Source organism: Columba livia, chromosome 24, assembly GCF_036013475.1.
Source record: "Columba livia isolate bColLiv1 breed racing homer chromosome 24, bColLiv1.pat.W.v2, whole genome shotgun sequence".
In the NCBI taxonomy this organism is placed as follows: Eukaryota; Metazoa; Chordata; class Aves; order Columbiformes; family Columbidae; genus Columba; species Columba livia.
In genome coordinates, this window is record NC_088625.1 from 3,241,863 (window position 1) to 3,260,005 (window position 18,143).

The 18,143-nt window shown below is 43.5% G+C and overlaps 1 protein-coding gene across 8 annotated transcripts in view; it reads right to left on the reverse strand.

Annotated features, from left to right (window-relative positions):
* Positions 1-17,314, reverse strand: part of APLP2 (amyloid beta precursor like protein 2) — a 41,870-nt gene extending 24,556 nt beyond the window's left edge. For all 8 annotated transcript variants that reach the window (XM_065040434.1, XM_065040433.1, XM_065040432.1 and 5 more), the window contains exon 1: positions 17,145-17,314. In XM_065040434.1, the coding sequence (XP_064896506.1) occupies positions 17,145-17,219 (75 nt within the window). In that variant the 5' untranslated portion in view covers positions 17,220-17,314. The remainder of the gene's footprint in view (positions 1-17,144) is intronic.
* Between the last annotated feature and the right edge of the window lie 829 nt (positions 17,315-18,143).

Here is an 18,143-nt window from a genome sequence, read left to right on the forward strand (position 1 = left end):
TGGAAGCTGCCGCCTCTTTTAGTGCCGGGGAGCAACTATTCAGTCTTTTAAATAAGCAGACTAATAGTTTGGGAGGCACATCATACACATAACGGCAGAGAGTTCATCCAGTTGTGTATGTCCTCAGCAAACATCATTTCAGTAGCTATTATCCTATTAATATGTATCCATAACATGAGAGCAAGATGAAAGTTATTTGGGAAAAGACTGGTACACAAACCATTGCATTCCTCACCAGCATTTGCATTTACAAGATGTTTCACGATAAATTCGGCTCTGCCTTTTGGTGTAATTCTGTAAATCCTGTCTGCTTCCCAAGACCAAAGAGCTATTTGATTCCATGGCACGTAAATCTCTGGCCAGTTAATGACAGTTAAATTCCTCACCCTGTCGTACAGTGCCTGATTTACAGTCCCAAAACACTGGAATTCGAACCTCTAAATATTCTTCTCTGATGAAATGTCTCTGCCCAAGTATCTAGTCTTTTATTTACTATGGGCCCCTTCAACTTGTGACAGCGGGTTTGATCCGTGAGCTTTATCCATCCAGAAGCCCGGGCTCTGCTCTGAGAAGGGTCATACCTGTTCTTCCTGGAAATATCTACCAAAGGAGAGGTTAGGGAGGATTTTTTGTGAGTTTAAATGATTTCTGCTCTCTAGAGTGCCTCTACTTCAATGCTGGGAATAACAGCTTTCCACGAGGCCTCCTCTGCTGCAATACATGAGCAGCCCTGGCCGGATAAAACCACGCAAGATTAAGTCGCTTTAAAACTTAAACTGCAGCCTCTAGAATTTATAAGCTGCTGAAAAAAGCTCAGATTGTGAATTGCATTGACTCGGTGGTCAGAGAACACAGATTAATAGCTGCTGAGGGAATTCGCTGCCTCGAAAGCAAACGCACGGCCTTTTGGAGGATCGTCTGCAGGTCGGATCACATTTCCTGCTCAGAAGAGTTAAAAGTATTCCACAACTATCTGCTGCTACGCCGACAAAAAACGCCAGGCAGTACTTTGACAGATTACTTGTGCTGTTTGTTTTTAATTAAGCAAAGTCCCTTGAAAGTAACATGGCTTATTAAATCAGAATGCACGTGATCTACAACCTGAGGGACTCCAGAACACGCTGTTCAGCACAATCCTTATCTAGATAATTTATGCTTCCCACCTTTACTTTAATTAAAGAATTTTTATTTATTATTTTTTTTAAAAAAAGCTTCTGTGGATTATTTTTTTAAATACACTTCCTATTCTATCCAGGGGTGTCAGCACTTCAGTTCTTCCTATGTCAGTGTAATATCCACAGATATAGATATAAATTGAACTCATTCAAGACCACTGAGGAATTCTAACAGTTTGTTTGATATAAAAATGAATCTTGCTGCCTTGTCAGCCTTCCTGCGAGCATAACCCTTGATGGCTGCCACTTTTAAATGTGTGAATACGCTAACTTTTCACCCTTGGCTGAAACATTGCTACACGCATTTGTGCAGGAACTTGGCTGTGTCGAAGCCCAGACGCACAGCCCACATTAGCACTGTCGACAGAGCTGAAGTTCATGGGCATCTCTCCTTCCATAAGGAAAGGCCAGCCCTTGGCAAAATAAAACCAATTAAAAAATCCAGAAGAGATGGTGCAGTCACAAAGTCTACAACTGCGAAGCGTTAAGCTGAAGCTTTTGGGGGAACAATTGGCTGGAACTGTAGAGCTGAGCCTTCCTAGGTCTTAAATCTGATATTCATGGCTTTGAATCTCACCTGAGAATTACCGGTTTATGGCAAGCTAGCGTTCAGGAAACCACCACCCTTCAATTAAAAAGCGAGGGTAGTTGGCAAAGGGACTCTATGCACAAGAACTTCTGAACGCAATACTTAAAATTCCCTTGTTTTTGGTTTTATAACTTGTAAACATGAGCAGAGCTTTCAATTTGTGCTCCAAATTGTGTTTCATGCTTTGTTTTCCTTAGCTTCTCTTCCTGCTTTTATTCAGCAGATAGGTGGCTTGAACCCAGGAAGGCTAATGAACGCCTGACACAGCAGGCAGTAAATCTACAGACTAGCAGCTCATCCTAGCTTTATTGCTTTATTTTTTTTTAAATTGCTGATAATTACAATAATGCACATGGGCAGGGGTCCAAGACAGGAAGAATTATTGTCTGCAGGCAGATCTGGTGTGAGCTGATAATACCAGCCTGTGTTTGCTTTTGAATTTAAACGGCAGAAATCTCGGTAAAGCAGTCTTTGGCTTACTTGAACTTGCTGGAAGGGGTGGAGTTCTCATCTACTCGTCCTTTATCGACTTTTGTGGCAGAGGATTCTGCACCAGCAGAAAACTGGAAAGCGATGCAGGAGCTGCAGAGCCCGCTCGGGCGCAGTTTATATTTAGATCACCGCTGTTTATGGCGAACATGCGGCCTCTAACACTCCCAAGTTCCGCGACGATAATCCATGTGCTTTCCAATGTGCCGACAGCAACCGGAGCGCTACACAGACCAAAAGGCTGCTGAAGCCTGAAGCATTCCTTCCTGCTTTTTGCACTTTCCTCTGCCTTTCTACAGAGAAAAGGGGAGATTTCCAAGTAACTGTGAGTCATGGGCAGCCTTTTCGCCCTTATAATTTGTACTAATGAGGTAGCAGATTATTTCCCCCTCCTCCTCTAGTTTATCATGCGCCATAAAACAAGTCTACATGAGTCATTGGGCAGATAATCTGCCTGTCAGACAGGAGGACTCAGCAATGGCCACGTTCAGATAGGGAAAGCAACACCGCAGGCAGTGCTGGTACTTAGCTAGTCTAAGGCAGCGGCGATCAGATTCAGTAAAGCCACAATCCAGCACAGTTTTGGCTTCCTGAAGTTGTTTGTGTAACACGGTTGCCTTTGGCGTCCTCTTTTCTACCCCCAGAGAGACAAAGTTCAGAACAAATCAGTTGGAACATTCCCTGAACAAATGTTACTGTACGCAGAACAGTGTCCTGTAAAAAAGAGTAATTGATTGGCCTCAAGCTTTCAAAACCAAAGCTTGTGTGTACAATGGCTGGGACTGGAACATTTCGCCACAAAAGCCACCCTAAAAATATAAGGGTGAGAGAAGAGGTGGGCAGTACTACAGAAGAGTTAGTGAATATATTCACTGTGGTTACCAGGATACTGAGATTCCATAATATACAGGAAAGTACATTTACAAAATCTTTCATCACTTCAAAACAATTTGTCTTGGAAGCAAAAATAACTTCTGGACTAAAACTCATCACAACCCACCTACACACACACTTGTCCACGAGCTTTCGTGGTGCACAAAACGGGCAGAAAGAGGCCAAGAGAACCATTTATTAACATTAGGCAGGCAAAAAACAAACCCTTACTAACGATTCAAAGTGATTTAGCATTCCGGTGGGGAACAAAACCAAAAAACCTGCCCCAAAACAGCGTGAGTATTTAGTTTAGAGGTCTTGTCGAAAAAGCCTGTGAAGGAGAGATCGCTGCAGGAACCTGTGGTTACTCAGTCTAACCATGCATCTAACCACTCGCAGGGCTTGAGATCAAAAGACTGCACAGATTGTGTTTTTATCTAACACACAACCACCCAAAAAGCAAGCAGGAAATTGAAGGGCACATTTTAACAGAGACTCTGGAATTTGAAGTGGAAACTACCTGAAAAAATGCAAGATAAAGACAACAAGTGGGAATGCAGTTTGGGTTTGGTTTCAACCATTGGTGAGATCAACTATCTGTCCCTTTATAGATGTTGTTCCGTATCACAGATTGGCTATTTATGTGCACAGACCGCAATTGTTTTGGAACATGATAAAATACTCATTTGGTATCTCAGAAGTCCTGCGAATAGGTTACACATGACCTTCCTTACAGCACATAGCAATAGTTCAATAGGGATGCTCTAACCACACTGAAGCTCTTCCAATCTGGAAGAGGAAACCACGAGGTTTGAAAGTCCTGAATTTCCAAACCATGCTTATGGCCGCCCTTTAAAATACAAAACCCACAGCTAAAGTACTTTCATATTTGCTGCTGCACCCTGAGCTCTGCCAAGTGTATGCTGATCCAAACCAAAATTAACCTTACCAAAATAATTATGGAACAGCCTTGCTGGTGTAAGTGTCCAAACTGAGCATGTGTTTATACTTCAAAGTTCTACAGTTCTGTCAAAAGCATGGGTTAATTCTATAAATTACAGGTCTATGAAAACAATCAGTAGTTAGTAGATATTACCAAGAATGGGGAACTTAACTCTAGCTCCTATTAAATATATTTAGGAAATAATGCAAATTGGGATTTGAAACCAAAACCACCTCCCCACGCACCTTCCCACACAACTCCTCCTGTTATTTATTCTGAGAACGCCTTATGGCTTGTTATGGAGCATCTTCCAGGCAGCACCTTGTACCACTGCTCACATGCAAAACAAAACCTTTTAAGAACATTTTAGCTCCAGGGGTGCAGAAATCAGCGCTTAAAAACAAACCTGAAACACTCTGTATTTTGCTGTTTAAATTCCCATACTGATATTTCAGGTTTATTCAGCTACAGTAAATAACTTTTTGTTAAATAGAACACTTCAATGTGAACATTGCTCCAAGAAAGTTTAGTTTTCAGCTAGCCGCCCATTAGGAAATGTTCCAGCAACAAGAATTAACTTGGAGCAAAGAGGCTGAAGTGCAGCAAGATGTCAAAAGCCTTATTTATTGTTAAGCTTGTCACCCAACAGCCAAACGTCACTCAGAAGGATCCAGGCACTATTAGCAGAATTTAGGCTCAAATCTCACAACTTCCTTCCTCCTTCCAAAGCAGAGGATAAAGGGTGGAATTCTACCCATCCCCTAAAGCTCAAACACCTAGATTTAGTGATCTGCTCCGAGAGCGAGGTCAAATGACAAAACGCCTTTTCGCAGAATCACAGGATGTCTTTAAAAGCAATCCTGACTAATTCAGTGGCATTTTATTTCGGAAGCATTAATTTATCAGCTGGGGTTTATAGTCACAGTGTCATATCATAGCCAGGCTAACACACTGAAACTCTAATGGATGTATTAAACGGTTCCTTTAAGGGAAGCAACAGATCTCTACTTTGAATAACTCCTTAATGCTATTAGAAAATTAAGTAGTAATTTATAGCACAGACTACAGCTGGCTGGGGTCAGATCCCCTGTAGTGATTTTGCTGATCCAGAAAGTAAATCTAGTCCAAGAGAAGCTAACCTAGAACCTCCAGTATTGCCGGGCTAGCGTTGCACAGGCTTTGTATGTTGTACAAACACACCTCATTCTCATATGCTGACTTTTACAGCTCTGCAGCCTATTGATTGTGTAGCATTGCATGGAAGTAAAACCAAACAGGAGAACTGCTTTTTATCTTTGATCAAATGAGATTTCAACTTGTTTGCAATTTCTTCCGAGTTTCCGTGGGAAGAACAAACTCCATAACATTGATACTTATTTCCTTGGGGTTTCCTTAAGCATTCTTCTAGAAATTTTCAAGGTAGTGGATAGAAAGCAGCACTTTCTTCTTTTCTGTCTACTTATTTGAGCTGCAATTGAACATTAGAATGGGGGTAGAATTTAAATCCTGCAGCTGCAAGTGTCTGATGGTCAGTTCTTCAATGAGTTTTAAGAAACATGACACTTGAGTAAGGTCTTTTGAATCACAAAACCATCATGAGCTGAAAGTTTTATTACAATTGGGGAAGCAAAAACTGCCTGTTCGGCAACAGTGAAGGAAATTGCTCTTCGAAAAAGAGCAGGCAGAACAGTTTTAGTCAATTTAGTTCCGTCTTAAAGAGCAAGGACAGGATACATAGAGAACTTCCATCATCTCAAGAGAAATTCCTCTTCAAGGTCTCTGAAAGGTATTACAGATATTACTATTTTATTTCTTTAAACCCCTTGTCCAATTCTTTATTTTCCTATTTGGAAAAGGCTATTGGACAGGATAAGAGGGGGACCATTTACTTTCTCTTGGAGAAGCTTTTCTGCCTGGTCAGATGCTCTCATCCAATGTCATAGACACTTGGGAGAGAGAGAAATTCTTTCCTTGACCCTACAAGCAGACACGGGCAGCAAGGGAAATGCTGACTTAACATGTAAATCCCATCAGTAGGGCAGCGATGGGAGGGTAGATTGATTTGTGTATTGATGCAATAGGCCACTCACCATTTTCCTAGCCATAGGCTGAGTAGCTTCAATAGAGCTTTCTCAAAGTCAAAGGATGAAAATGTTGTGTTAAGTTGTAACCCCAGGGAGCGGCAGTTTTGTTTTTCACTAGTTGACTTCAACCACGGCCCACCTAAGGGTGTTTTTTAAATTCAGAAACACAGCTGTGTACGTATCTCGGCTGTAAATATTAACCCCACTAGAACGTGGCAAATCACTGTTGTGGATTAGCCCTATGGAATCTATGCAGGTGTCTCACATCATAACAGATCAACACCCAAGAGAGCCTTGTTGAAATTATAGCTTGATGATGCAATAGCACAAGACAGCCAGAAACACTTCTCACAGCCTTATTTTGGACATCTAAAAAAGAAAAGAGCCCAAACAAGCTCCTTAGCAGACTAAGTCTTAATTATCTTGAAGGCTGCCTCTCCCTGCACAATCCCTGGCTAGCCTAGACAGCAGCGATTCCAGTTCTAGCTCAATTTGTGTTATGAGGCCAGGAACATTTAGAAGACTCTGAGAATATTACACTGAGAATTCTTGTATCTGATTGCAATACCAGTTTGAGAAGAAAAACAAGTTAGGTAACCAGTGCAAAATGAATTCATGTGGGTCAAGGCTGCGTGGCAATTGCAAAGCCTGGACAGCCAAGACAAATGGACTAACTACCCAGTCTCACAATTCCATTACAGGTTGTCTATATTTTTGCAGTTATACCTATCAATAAAAGGGATGTGAATATTAGCCCAGAGAGGCAGGAATAATGAGCAGAGTCCTCTGCTTTGCGGCCACTGTTTGTTCCCAAAGTTCCCTCTCACCTTTACAGGATGTATTCTAACAAACACTGCTAAGCACACAACTTTAAGGTTCTCTCAGAAGCCAATGTGTTGCCGAGGGGATCAACTATCAACACAGGAAAGGGGGGGTGGGAGAAAATGTGTGTGCAGACACCAATAGGCCAAGCGTTTCCAAACGCAAACTCAGCCCCAGTTTCATCATTCTGCAATATGAGCATTTGAAATTTGGCTCGAGTTAAAGATGTTCACATCCTGATGCATTCCAACAGATTGTACCGCTCCAGTGTGTGCAGTCTGTCTGTATCTTTATTTTGTACTTCACATGGCATGTGGTGTATTTTGCAGGCTCAGAACTATTTTAGTCTTCTTCATCACTGAGGAGCATCATCCTAGATGTGAGGTAGGTACGGTCAGATGGATGCTGCTCAGAGATGTAATTGAAGCAATACTGCAATGTGCAGAAGTTATTCCAAGGCAAATATTTCAAAGCAAAAATCTCTGCTTTACTTGATCTGGAGTATTTAAAGCTAGTTCTTATAAAGAGTAAAAATCTACCAGCCCCCCGTTACAGCACAAGAAACAGCTTACAGGTAGGTCAGTAAATGGCAATGCATGTCAAAGCCAGCACCAGGGAATAGCTGCTCAAAGTTTAGCTACAAACAGCTGTGCACATTAAGCCCATCTTGGGCATTGGACTTCGCTGCCAGCTGTAGCTAAATGTTTGTTATCTCCTCACTTATACGATCAAAATAAATTTAATAATCACAGACTATTAAATAAAGTAACAGAACAGTATGAGTAACGCTATCAGCCACTTACATAATGGGGAATAACGATTTAACTTGTTGCAAAAATCTTTAACGATAGCGACAGGAAACCTGAAAAGCCAAATTGAAACCCAGGACAATCAGGCAAATGAAGTCACGTAGTTTTTGCTTCCGCCTGAAGTAAAAGGGCATTTAGAGTCTCAGAAAGCTGTGCTCCTCACTTCATCTCTTCTACAGTACCAAAGGAGCTTGCAGCCCAAAGTCTCATGGATATCTTCATAATTTTCTTCTCTGGAGCAGCCAATTTAGCTGTTTCCATACACACGACTAGTAAGTATGACACTGGCCATTTCAGAACAGTAATGCGCTTGAAATACATCAGCATCTATTACAGAGGGACTACAATGCTGGATTCTAGTCAGTGCCCTGCAATGAAAGAGGGAATTATCACGCTATAGATGCCCCGTGGAAAACCTCCCACACGGTTATACTTTGAAAAGTATTCTCCTCATCACGCTAATTCCCATGTGAAGCAAGTTGCAAAAGCTTGCTCAATATAATTAAGTGCAACAAATCCATCCAAACCTCGGAATTTGAGCCCCAACTTCAAAATGCTTTTTGCCTCTATTGCAGATTTTACATTTAAGCAAGTTTGAAAGATCTCCTGCCATCTTAACAGCCCTGCTACATTAGGAATCCAGCTCTCGTCCTTAGTCTTCCTTGGAGCTGCATTGCTGAGCAAAGGACCTGGCGGACAGAGATAAGGCAAAAGGACTTTGAGACCATCAGGTGGTTGATGTTTATTTGTCTCTTAACCTGAGAAATGAAGACATTCTGAAGCAAGATGCAAACATTTCAAATGACACACTACGCACAGAACACCGTACTACGGATTCAAACACATATAACAGATTCCAGCTCTTGTGATTAGTGTCAAGTCTTATTCACAAGCTCAAATACATCTTGTACCTGCATACAATGAATAGACCAACAAAAACAAAAGCATAAACAGACAGAAGGTGAAGGACCCGAGCAAATCCCAAGCTGTGATTCCAACCACCAAGCCAGCTGCAGACAGCACCGGCATCCAGCGGTGCAAAACATGCCATCGCATCAAGCCTGCGCTCTGGCAGGCCATTCATCTCCCGCCTTTGTTACTGGGAAATTGCTTCCGAGAAAGCGGCTGTTGCCCTAAACAGAATACCCACATAGTGACTAGCTTTGTTGCAGACCAAGTATTGATGCAATTGGAACAAGACAGCATTTATCTGGAGCAACAGAGGCAGAAACACTTTTTTCCCCTCTTTTTAAAGCCTCCAGGGAGCCTCTTCTGCTGTGAAACGATGCTGTGTCCCAGGCGCAAGCTTCACATATCCACAGGGATACCCAAACTTCATTCTGTGGCCCCCATCGAGAATTTACATGGCCTCTTCTGGGGTCTGGCTCTTGCCCAGGTGAGTCCACACCACCGTGGACTTCCATGTCCAAAGGCTGCGCTCTAACGCACCAATATGTCACAACCACAAAAGCTCAACATTTTGTTTTGACTGGCTATCAAGTAAAAAACCTTTTCCACTGCTTGACATCTCCAGTGCTGAGGCTACCAGGCTCTACTGGAAGACGTTGGAAACAAAGCAGTCATTTGAAACACTGCAATTCTGATTACTTAGAGGCACTTAATCTACTCCAACAGAATCTTATTGCAACAGTCCGAATGGGAGCTGTGAGCATCCCGCTCCATTCAACAGTAGGACTGGTTTCCACGATAACACGCACGCTCAACAGTTTTGAGATTTTCCTGAGGAGCAGCAACATTTAAGTACGTGCACAAGCACTGCCATACCCCCCACTAGAGAACTCATCTTTGGCCAAGACCGTTACAGAGGCTAACGTGCTTAGCTTGGATCCCGACACTTTTATTCTTTAGGGTTTCTAAACGCGTATGTGATCTTCCTGCGTAAAACGAAGCAGACATCAAATTCAATTTCTTCGGCAAGAGCTTTGATAAATTATGCAGAGAAAGACTCACGTTCAAATGCCGATATACTCACTGGGAACTCGAACCACAGGTTTGAATCAACATTTTGCATTTAATCTTTTGAGAGGAATACTTAGCAGATTAAAGCAAATCTGCCCCTCTCTATTTCAGGCCACAATTATTGTAAGTCTACCAGACTAAGAAGTCAACCAGCGTTCGGTATTAGTGAATTATACTAATTCATGCAGATTCCTCTAGGACCATTTTGGGCAAGTTATTAGTCTCAATATGACCGGGAAAAAAAATGAAACACTGATAAAAATCCCTACTACTACACTTAGAGCTGGCAACGTGTCAGGGCAAGTTCAAAACCATACAGGGAATTTGGTGATTAAAAGCTTTATGCTGGAGGTTACCATACATCTAAGCAGAGACCGGCTTCTGTTGTGAATATGCAGTCCAAATCCGTTTGAAATCTAACATGAGTGCATAATGTTTATTGTAACAGATGGTATCGGCAAGATTTTTTCCTTTTGCTGCTGTCGCTTCACACTACGCAATGACATCATAACTAGTGGGATTCATCAACCCAAAATGCAAACCAAAAGGGACAAAGCTTTTGGCAGGGAGCTGGAGCTAAAAATAACATAAGAGCCTTTAAAGAAAAGCCCAAAGATTAAAAATGCAAATGTTTGGCTTTTGATTTAAGCATCTCAGTAGTGAAGTTAGCGCAGGGCAACCCCTGGAAAACACCAAGTAGTTTCCCAAACCTCTGTTTCATCTTTGCGACAACATCAGCAGAAGAGGATTTCTGAGGTCTCATCAATGACTGTTTTAGTGCTTTGAGGTGGTAGATTAAAGCATTCGAGCACAGCACCTGTGTGAGAAAATGCAAGTCCTTGTTCCAGCAGAGTTATCACACACACTGCTGCAAGAACTGAAAAACCCCAAACGTTGACCAACACCTTGAAACACGTCAGATGTTTGAATATATAACCAAAGCCACAAATGCTTGTTGGAAGAAAAGACCTAAATGAGGAAGGGAACTTTCAAGGTTAAACGCTACTTTTCTTTAAACATGAAGGTATCGGTAAGGAGATGATAATTAGCTACTCTTAAAAGGAAACTTCGCTAAGTATCAACTCCGGCTACAATAAGGAGGAACCACTGCCCAGCCATCCCCGCGTGTTTGTGTCTCTCTGTCCTTGACCTAAATCAAAACACACTTTAGACTGTCGTAATTTCGTTAGAGAGAAGCTTACTGTATGAAATTACCTAAATGCATCGCTGTCACCGAGCCAAAGCCTGGGATCCGAGCGCTGAAGCAGTCGCCATCCACGCTGCACCTTCGCATGATACCACGGATTAGTCACATTGTCAACGCGAGGTGAACCATAAGGCAGCCCGTGACTCAGTGCCGTACCCGGAGCTACGGCACACAAAGCTTTACCCAGACTACCAGCAAAGAAGAGTCACTTCCCACCTTCTGTGGCTCTTGGGTTTGCTTTTTTTCAGGCTGCATCTAAATGACGCTGGCAATTTTTAAGCCCTTTATATTTGGTGACCTGAAGAACTTGAACTCAAAGTCATCATTTCATAATGATTTTCAGTTAGCCTCAAAACACAGAAAAGCCACCCGAGCCAAACAATTATTGATTTTGTCTCCTCTGTAAACTTCTCTAAAGCTCATGCACTGCATAGAATAACAACTTCAGGCCCCACGTCATGAACCGAAGGGCCTGTCTGCCCACAGCAACCTGCTGTACTGACCTGTGCGGGAAATCCGAGTAGTTGAAACAACCGGTGAAACTTTCCATGGTTCAGAGAGGAATCCCCCAGAAAGTCACCGCAAAGATTACACTGAACTCCGCAGCCAGACACCGCTCAGCAGGCTTGAGAGCTACGAATCCCCCCAAACCACTGCTAATATATACATATTCACAACCAAATCTGTCTGCAACAGAAAATACAAGACTTTCTGGACCGTGCCTCATCCATCAGTTCCCTCCCTTAGGAAATGCAGAGAACCAGCACGTGATTTGACTTTCCAAAGTGAAATAAAACATGGAATAACACAGAGCGCAGCACCATTTGACTGTGCGCACTAGTTCGGAGTCACTAGCACGCTGCTAAAGATATAAAGCAAAATGAGTCTGCAATGTATAACTTTGTACAATTACATGATCATTGCTGACAGCACAAAATATGACAGTTTTGTAACTAAATACACACACGGGTCTGTGTCTCAAAACCAGTGAACGCATCCTTTTCTCTATAGAAAACACGCGCTGTAATACTTCAAAATGAAGCCCTGTAAGCAGCTTAGCCGCATGCGTTTCTGATCAGGTGGACACCTGATTACGTCAAGCCATGGGTTTTGCTGCTGGAAAGATTAGTTTAACACCATTTGCAGAACATCAGTGTTTTGAGCATCCGTCTCAAGTTAGAACTTAAACTTTTACAAACGTATGTAAAGATGAAATTTTGCGTTTTAACCATCAGCCCAATCGGACGGTGGAGCAAGAGTGAGGATTTAGTGACCATTTCAAAGCCACGCTGGAAGGTTAATGTGACTTCTGCCTTTTTCTGTACGTGGATTCTCCATGTTCTCACATGCAGTAGTATAGCTTAGAGAAGGCGCAATCAGAAATATGTTTAACTACAACTGAGAAGGCAGATGGGGATGAATATTCCCACAGGGATTCCAAAATTAGAAGAAGCAAAAAATCTAACATTAAGAAATCACTGTAAAACTACCCAGTCAAACTATTTCTCCTTATGCACTTAGGAGCGAAAGCTCAATTCTTTATTCTCCCTATAGCACCCAACTAGCCCTCTTTAAATAAGAGCAGTAATATGCTAAAGGTGCCTTTTAGCCTAGAACCACGGGAAAATAAATAAGCATGCCATTTTGGTCAAACGATGATAAAGAGAAACGTTGCAATTTACTCCACTCACATCTTCATTCTTACTGCTTTACAAGCCACACTAGTAAGCATACAATAAATATTTACAACAGATATTTATACAGAAGAGTTACAATGGTGTCGATCCATTTCCTCTCCCCGCAAACCTGAGACTCATTGGCACCTACAGAAAGATGAAAATGAAAATATCGGAATGCAAATTACAAAACTGATACAGTCAAAGTGCCTTAAGGACTCCATTTAAGATAAAACCTGTGATAGGCTATGTTATTTGCCCGTGATTAGGGAATGCAAAGCATGCCCATTAGAGGTGTAGACCACATTTTGGAGAAAAAAGGGGCAATCTTGCAAGTTCAAGTACCCTTTGGAATTAGAAGCCTTACCAGAAGGTTTCTAGGCCATCACAAGTATTTGAAGCATTTCAATTAAGAGCGAGCACCATCTTAAATTAACGTGTTTCAGAGGTGCTGACCGTGTGAACTAAAAATCAATGACACTGAGTTTTACTGCACCTAAGTAGCAGGAGTGCAAGCATCTGAAGGATTACGTCAACCGGAAAACCTAAGTACTTAATGAGAAGAGTCTGAAATGCCAAAGTGTAGAAAAGACGGCGGTAAACCCTTTGTTATCCTAACAAGAAAGAGATAACAGGGGATTGTGCCTTTCTCTCCTATTTTCAACTGAAGATCAAGGTTATGGTTTAAGCGCATTTGTAGAGGCAGATGCCGCAGTCAAAGTAACTCCTGTATACAAGATCAAGTCCATATATCTCCAAAAGACACAGGAAAAATATCACAGGCAGAATTTTTATAAGTAACACCTAGAAAGATGCATAACTGGTCTCTAAAACCTAGTGCAACAATCCTTCCTTGCACTCTAACATACTGAAGGAGGAGCACTATATATTCATGAAGCTCATACCCAGCTAAAGCCACCTACAGAACAGGTTTTGAATCACTCTCAGGCGATGCAATGAACATATTAACAAACCAATCATTTCATCCCTAGTAGAGATATTAATGCCTAAATAACATTTAAGAGAGGTGATAAATACTTCACGTATGGAACCAGGAGAGCTGAAGGCGTTCTCCAAAGAGCAGAGCTTATCTTCACACGGCATTCTACAAAGCAGCAGAAATTCCAGAGCCTCTCTGCAATATCAGATGTCCATCTGATTTGCTTTATTTCCCTATACGTGCCTCTGCTTCAGAGCAGCTTTTGTTGAGGCTTACAAGAGGCATCGCATAGAATCGCTTTGGTAGGAAAGTGTATTTCCCAACACTCACTGAGAAGTGAAATTTCAAGAACTGAAAATAAGCTGAAGGCCAGAGGCTCAGGACTGGAATTTTACTGAGCTGTTTCTACCCAGGGTTTAAACACAGAAGTGGAAATTTCCCCTAGGTGGAGTTCTTTTGTTCAATGCAGCAGGCAATTAGAAATCCCCGAGGTCTGCAGAAATGGCACAAGACTGATATTTTTGTCGGTAAGAATTTAAGCACACAACACAAAAATCATGACATGAAATGCGTGATTCTGCTGTAGAACACACTGCTGGGTTTTTTATCCTCATCCCAAATCCCGGTCACTTGAAACAGGCAGGTAACAGGCACAAGCATTCCAGATCGCTTTGGAAAAAGACCACTAAAGCCAAACGTGTATCGAGTCTGCATGGCCTCAGATTTGATTCTACAAAAAGGTCAAGTGATAAATAAGAAACTTTGCATCTTTAAAGGCCTTGAGGGCACAGCAGAGGTGCTTTATCACTGGAGCACAGATCAAATTAGAACAGATTTATTTTCTTTTTCCAGTTAGCATCAGTGCCCTATTTGAAGTTCTTGGGGACTTCACAACCAAAACACGGCAGTCACTGAATTCAGACACAACCCTAGGACACATATTACTATGGAAAGAAAACAACATTAATTGCTGGGTATCAATGATTTCTCTAAGCTCTTCTATTCAAATTCATTTGGAAGAGAGACTGTGAAAGGTTATCTGCCATCAACATGATGATGTGAAAGGGAGACTGACTGTCACCAGCACAAGCCCTTGGGAAAGCCTATTCCAAGGTTTACATACCGATAATTTAAAGAGAAAATAAATCTGCCACTCCCCTTCCTCTGTGCAGGCAAGAAAAACAAATTGTAGTCGATAAGAAGATTATCGGGTGTTCTAGGGACAGGGACTGGTAGCTAAGATAATCAAGCGAAAGAAAATCCACCTAATGGGACCGTGCCAATCCTACTAAACTAATAATTGCTATGCATTTTCCTTAACTGCAGTACACTTTCAAACATCATTTTTATTATTAAAAAAACAAACAACAAACCTCTTGCATGTTTTTCCACTGCAATACTTGATATCATTCAGTAACTATCACAGTATAAAGAAACAAGTGACCATTTCACCTCCAAGCTCTGCATGAAGATACTATGCTGGCAGTAATAGAGACTCATGAGCTGCAGTCCCACCTCCCCCAGAGAAGACGGTGGGAGAGGATGCAGCAAAAAATCAGAATTCAAATGTCACAGTTGACACTTGATGTTAGCAAGAAGGGCTGAACAGACCAGAGACGCACCAAGGACAGCCCGCTGCACTGATATAACCCCTCACTAGTACCGATCACCGTCCTCTGCAAAACGAGGGGGCAGAAACAGCTTCATTTTAATCCTTTTCCAAGAGGTCGACACCCTCATTCTCAGGAGGTGCTGAGGGGTGACACCGCTGCTGTCTCCTCTCTGCTCCATCCGATAGACAAACGGCTTCGGAATAAAACTACAGATAGATTTATTTTCCAACTTGGTATTTTGTAACACACGTCCATAAGCAGCGGCAGCTTCCAGAAGGGACATGCATAGCAGCCGAATTTGTCTCGGATGTGACAGAGGAAGTGACCTACAGCTGGAGGAGTTTCCAAACAGGTGGAAGAGATTAATTAGATTTTACCCGGCCACCCAGGACCGTCCCCTACCACCAAGGGAAAGACCAGGAACCTGATCTGGGCTTTAGCTCCACACCCTCCCAGCAGCCTTACAAGTCTTGAGTTCTCTTTCCCGCAAGATTACCTCCCCACAAGTTTTTCCAAAGCCAATTATCGCCACTTTTATATTGATTTATAGAAATTTAACAGAAAGGCTGGTACAAAGTAGGCAGAATGCTATTCCTCAAGAGCAGCCAAGTACACAAGTCATCGCCTAAACCAATTTCACAAGACGTATATTAAAAATATTAAAGAACCATGCTTATTGCCAGCTAGTAATTACCGAAGGCTTCACATTTTTGCATCACACTGAGGTAGATGTTCTGCTTAATTAAGCTTGGTAAATTTTACTATAAACTGTCAAATCAAGCTATTCACAAATAGCCACAAGCCTGCTCTTCGCCCAGCAATAAGTAACCCAGAACCTGAACAAGACGGACGCAGCCGCTTTGCATTGCCAAACAACATCCAGGCGTAGATTATTAAACTCTATTCCTGTGCCATGTTTAAAGCTCGGGGTGCACTTCGCTCTTTGTTTCGCTGTTTCACTCTAGTGTGAAGTTTTTAAGCAGCCCAGGTTTTTTCCCCTATTCACCTTATCATTTAGATCGCTAAATTACACAGAATTTCAATTTTTAGGGGATAAAGTCATAATCTCCCCCTTCCAATTACTTTCATATATAGAGATAAAACCGTAATATCTATTCGTATAGATATACAGATGTGTATACACCTGAATTGCGGCATCCAAGCCATTTCTGTGTTAAATACACACCCTTTACACTTGGCAGAAGCATCCTCTCGCAAAGATAACACTTCAAACCTTCACGTTTATTGGGGATCTAGCAAGCAAATGGATTCGTTTAAGCGAGGCTTATTTTTCCCTGCGAAATCGCCCTCTAACATCTTCTAAGCTTCTAGACCAATCTGAAGCTCACGGTTCTTGCCACCGTGCCAAGAATGCAGAGGTCACTTCTCAAAACGCAAATTAAGAAAAACAATAAATAAAAAGAAACAGGGGTCCTAGCGAAACGAAGCTGCTAAACCATGCGATTTTGGGCCAGATAAGAAACCTGTTTGGGAGTGTTTTCCTGAAAACCAGAAGAAAACACGATCCCACCACCCCCTACCCCTAGAAGGTCTCGCAGAAGCTGCTCAACCTCTGGGCTGCGAGAGGAGACACCTTGAACACGCCATTTACCGCCCTCCTCCACAACCGCAGCCCAGCTGCAGGTCGCCCCCGGGCGATAACGTAGCCCCCCCCGGGCAGGGAGGAGAAAAACACCCCGGTAAAATGGCGAGAGAGCCCCAACCTCAGCCCCGTTTCTCCCCGCGGCCGCTCCTTCCAACCTGCAGACAATACCCGGCCCCCCCACCGCCCCCGCGGGTACTCCCGGGGGAGCCGGGGCCGCACCCGCCGCCGCCTGAGGAGAACCGGGCAGCCGCACGCAGCCCGCAACGGCCGCCCGCGTACTCGCAACAGCCACCCGCGCGCCCTCCCAACAGCTGCCACCCTGCCCGGCCCCTGCGCACCTCGATATAACCGGCGAGGGTGACCGCGGGGCCGGCGAGCCCCAGGAGGAGCAGGAACGCGGAGCTTGAGCCCATCGCAGCCGCCGCTCTCCGCCGCCGCCCAAAGCGCGACTGGGGCCTCGGCGGCGCGTCGGGAGCCGCCTCACCCAAGCCCCGCCCCACCGCCCCTGCGCCAATCGCGGAGAAGGCGGAGGAGTGACGCCCCGCCATCCCCGGCTGACTGCCAATCGCCGCGCCGTAGAGGACCGCCGGCCCCGCCCACGGGTGAGTAAGGACGTCTGGGCGACTAGCCACGCCCCCTTCCCGCTACCAGCCAATAGCAGGCGCAGGGCGCGTTACCCCGCCCACGGGGGCGGCTCATGGGGGAAATGGCGGCCGGAGCTGAGGCCCTGGGGGGAAACAGCCCCCGGGGATTTCACCCTTTTTTATTGTTAGGCTGCTATGGAAATTAACCACCCACGTCCAATTCTTGACATCCAAGTGCCTAAAGGGCTGTGGGGCAGTGTAGCCAGGATCTATGAGGGTCTGTGGACCCAGAGACCTTCAGCCTCATTGCTTCAGGGGGTTTGCTTGGGTCAGAACAGGAAAATGTGGCCATTTCCTCATCAAAAATAATAAAACAGGGAAATTTCCCAACCTAAAAATAAAACTGTGTTTACATTAGTCCCGCATTTCTTAACACCCTTAACCCACGGTGCTATCGCCAGGCTCTGAGCGCTTCTTGCATTCCAATAAAAACCAACACACTTGTGCTTTTTATTACTATTTTCTCTTCTAATGCAGCTCCAGCATAATAACGGAGAGTTGCTCCATCCCGTCACCAATGCTGAGAGCAGGCCTTGCTGGGCGCTACCTGCAAGAGACGACGTAATCCCTGCAAACACAGCAAAGCTCTCCCTAAACTGTAATTAAACAACAAGATTTATCGCTGTGATCCATCATCTTCGTCACCACTTTCTCCAGTGGGGTTTCAAATGGCCGTGCCTCCCGTTTCTTTGG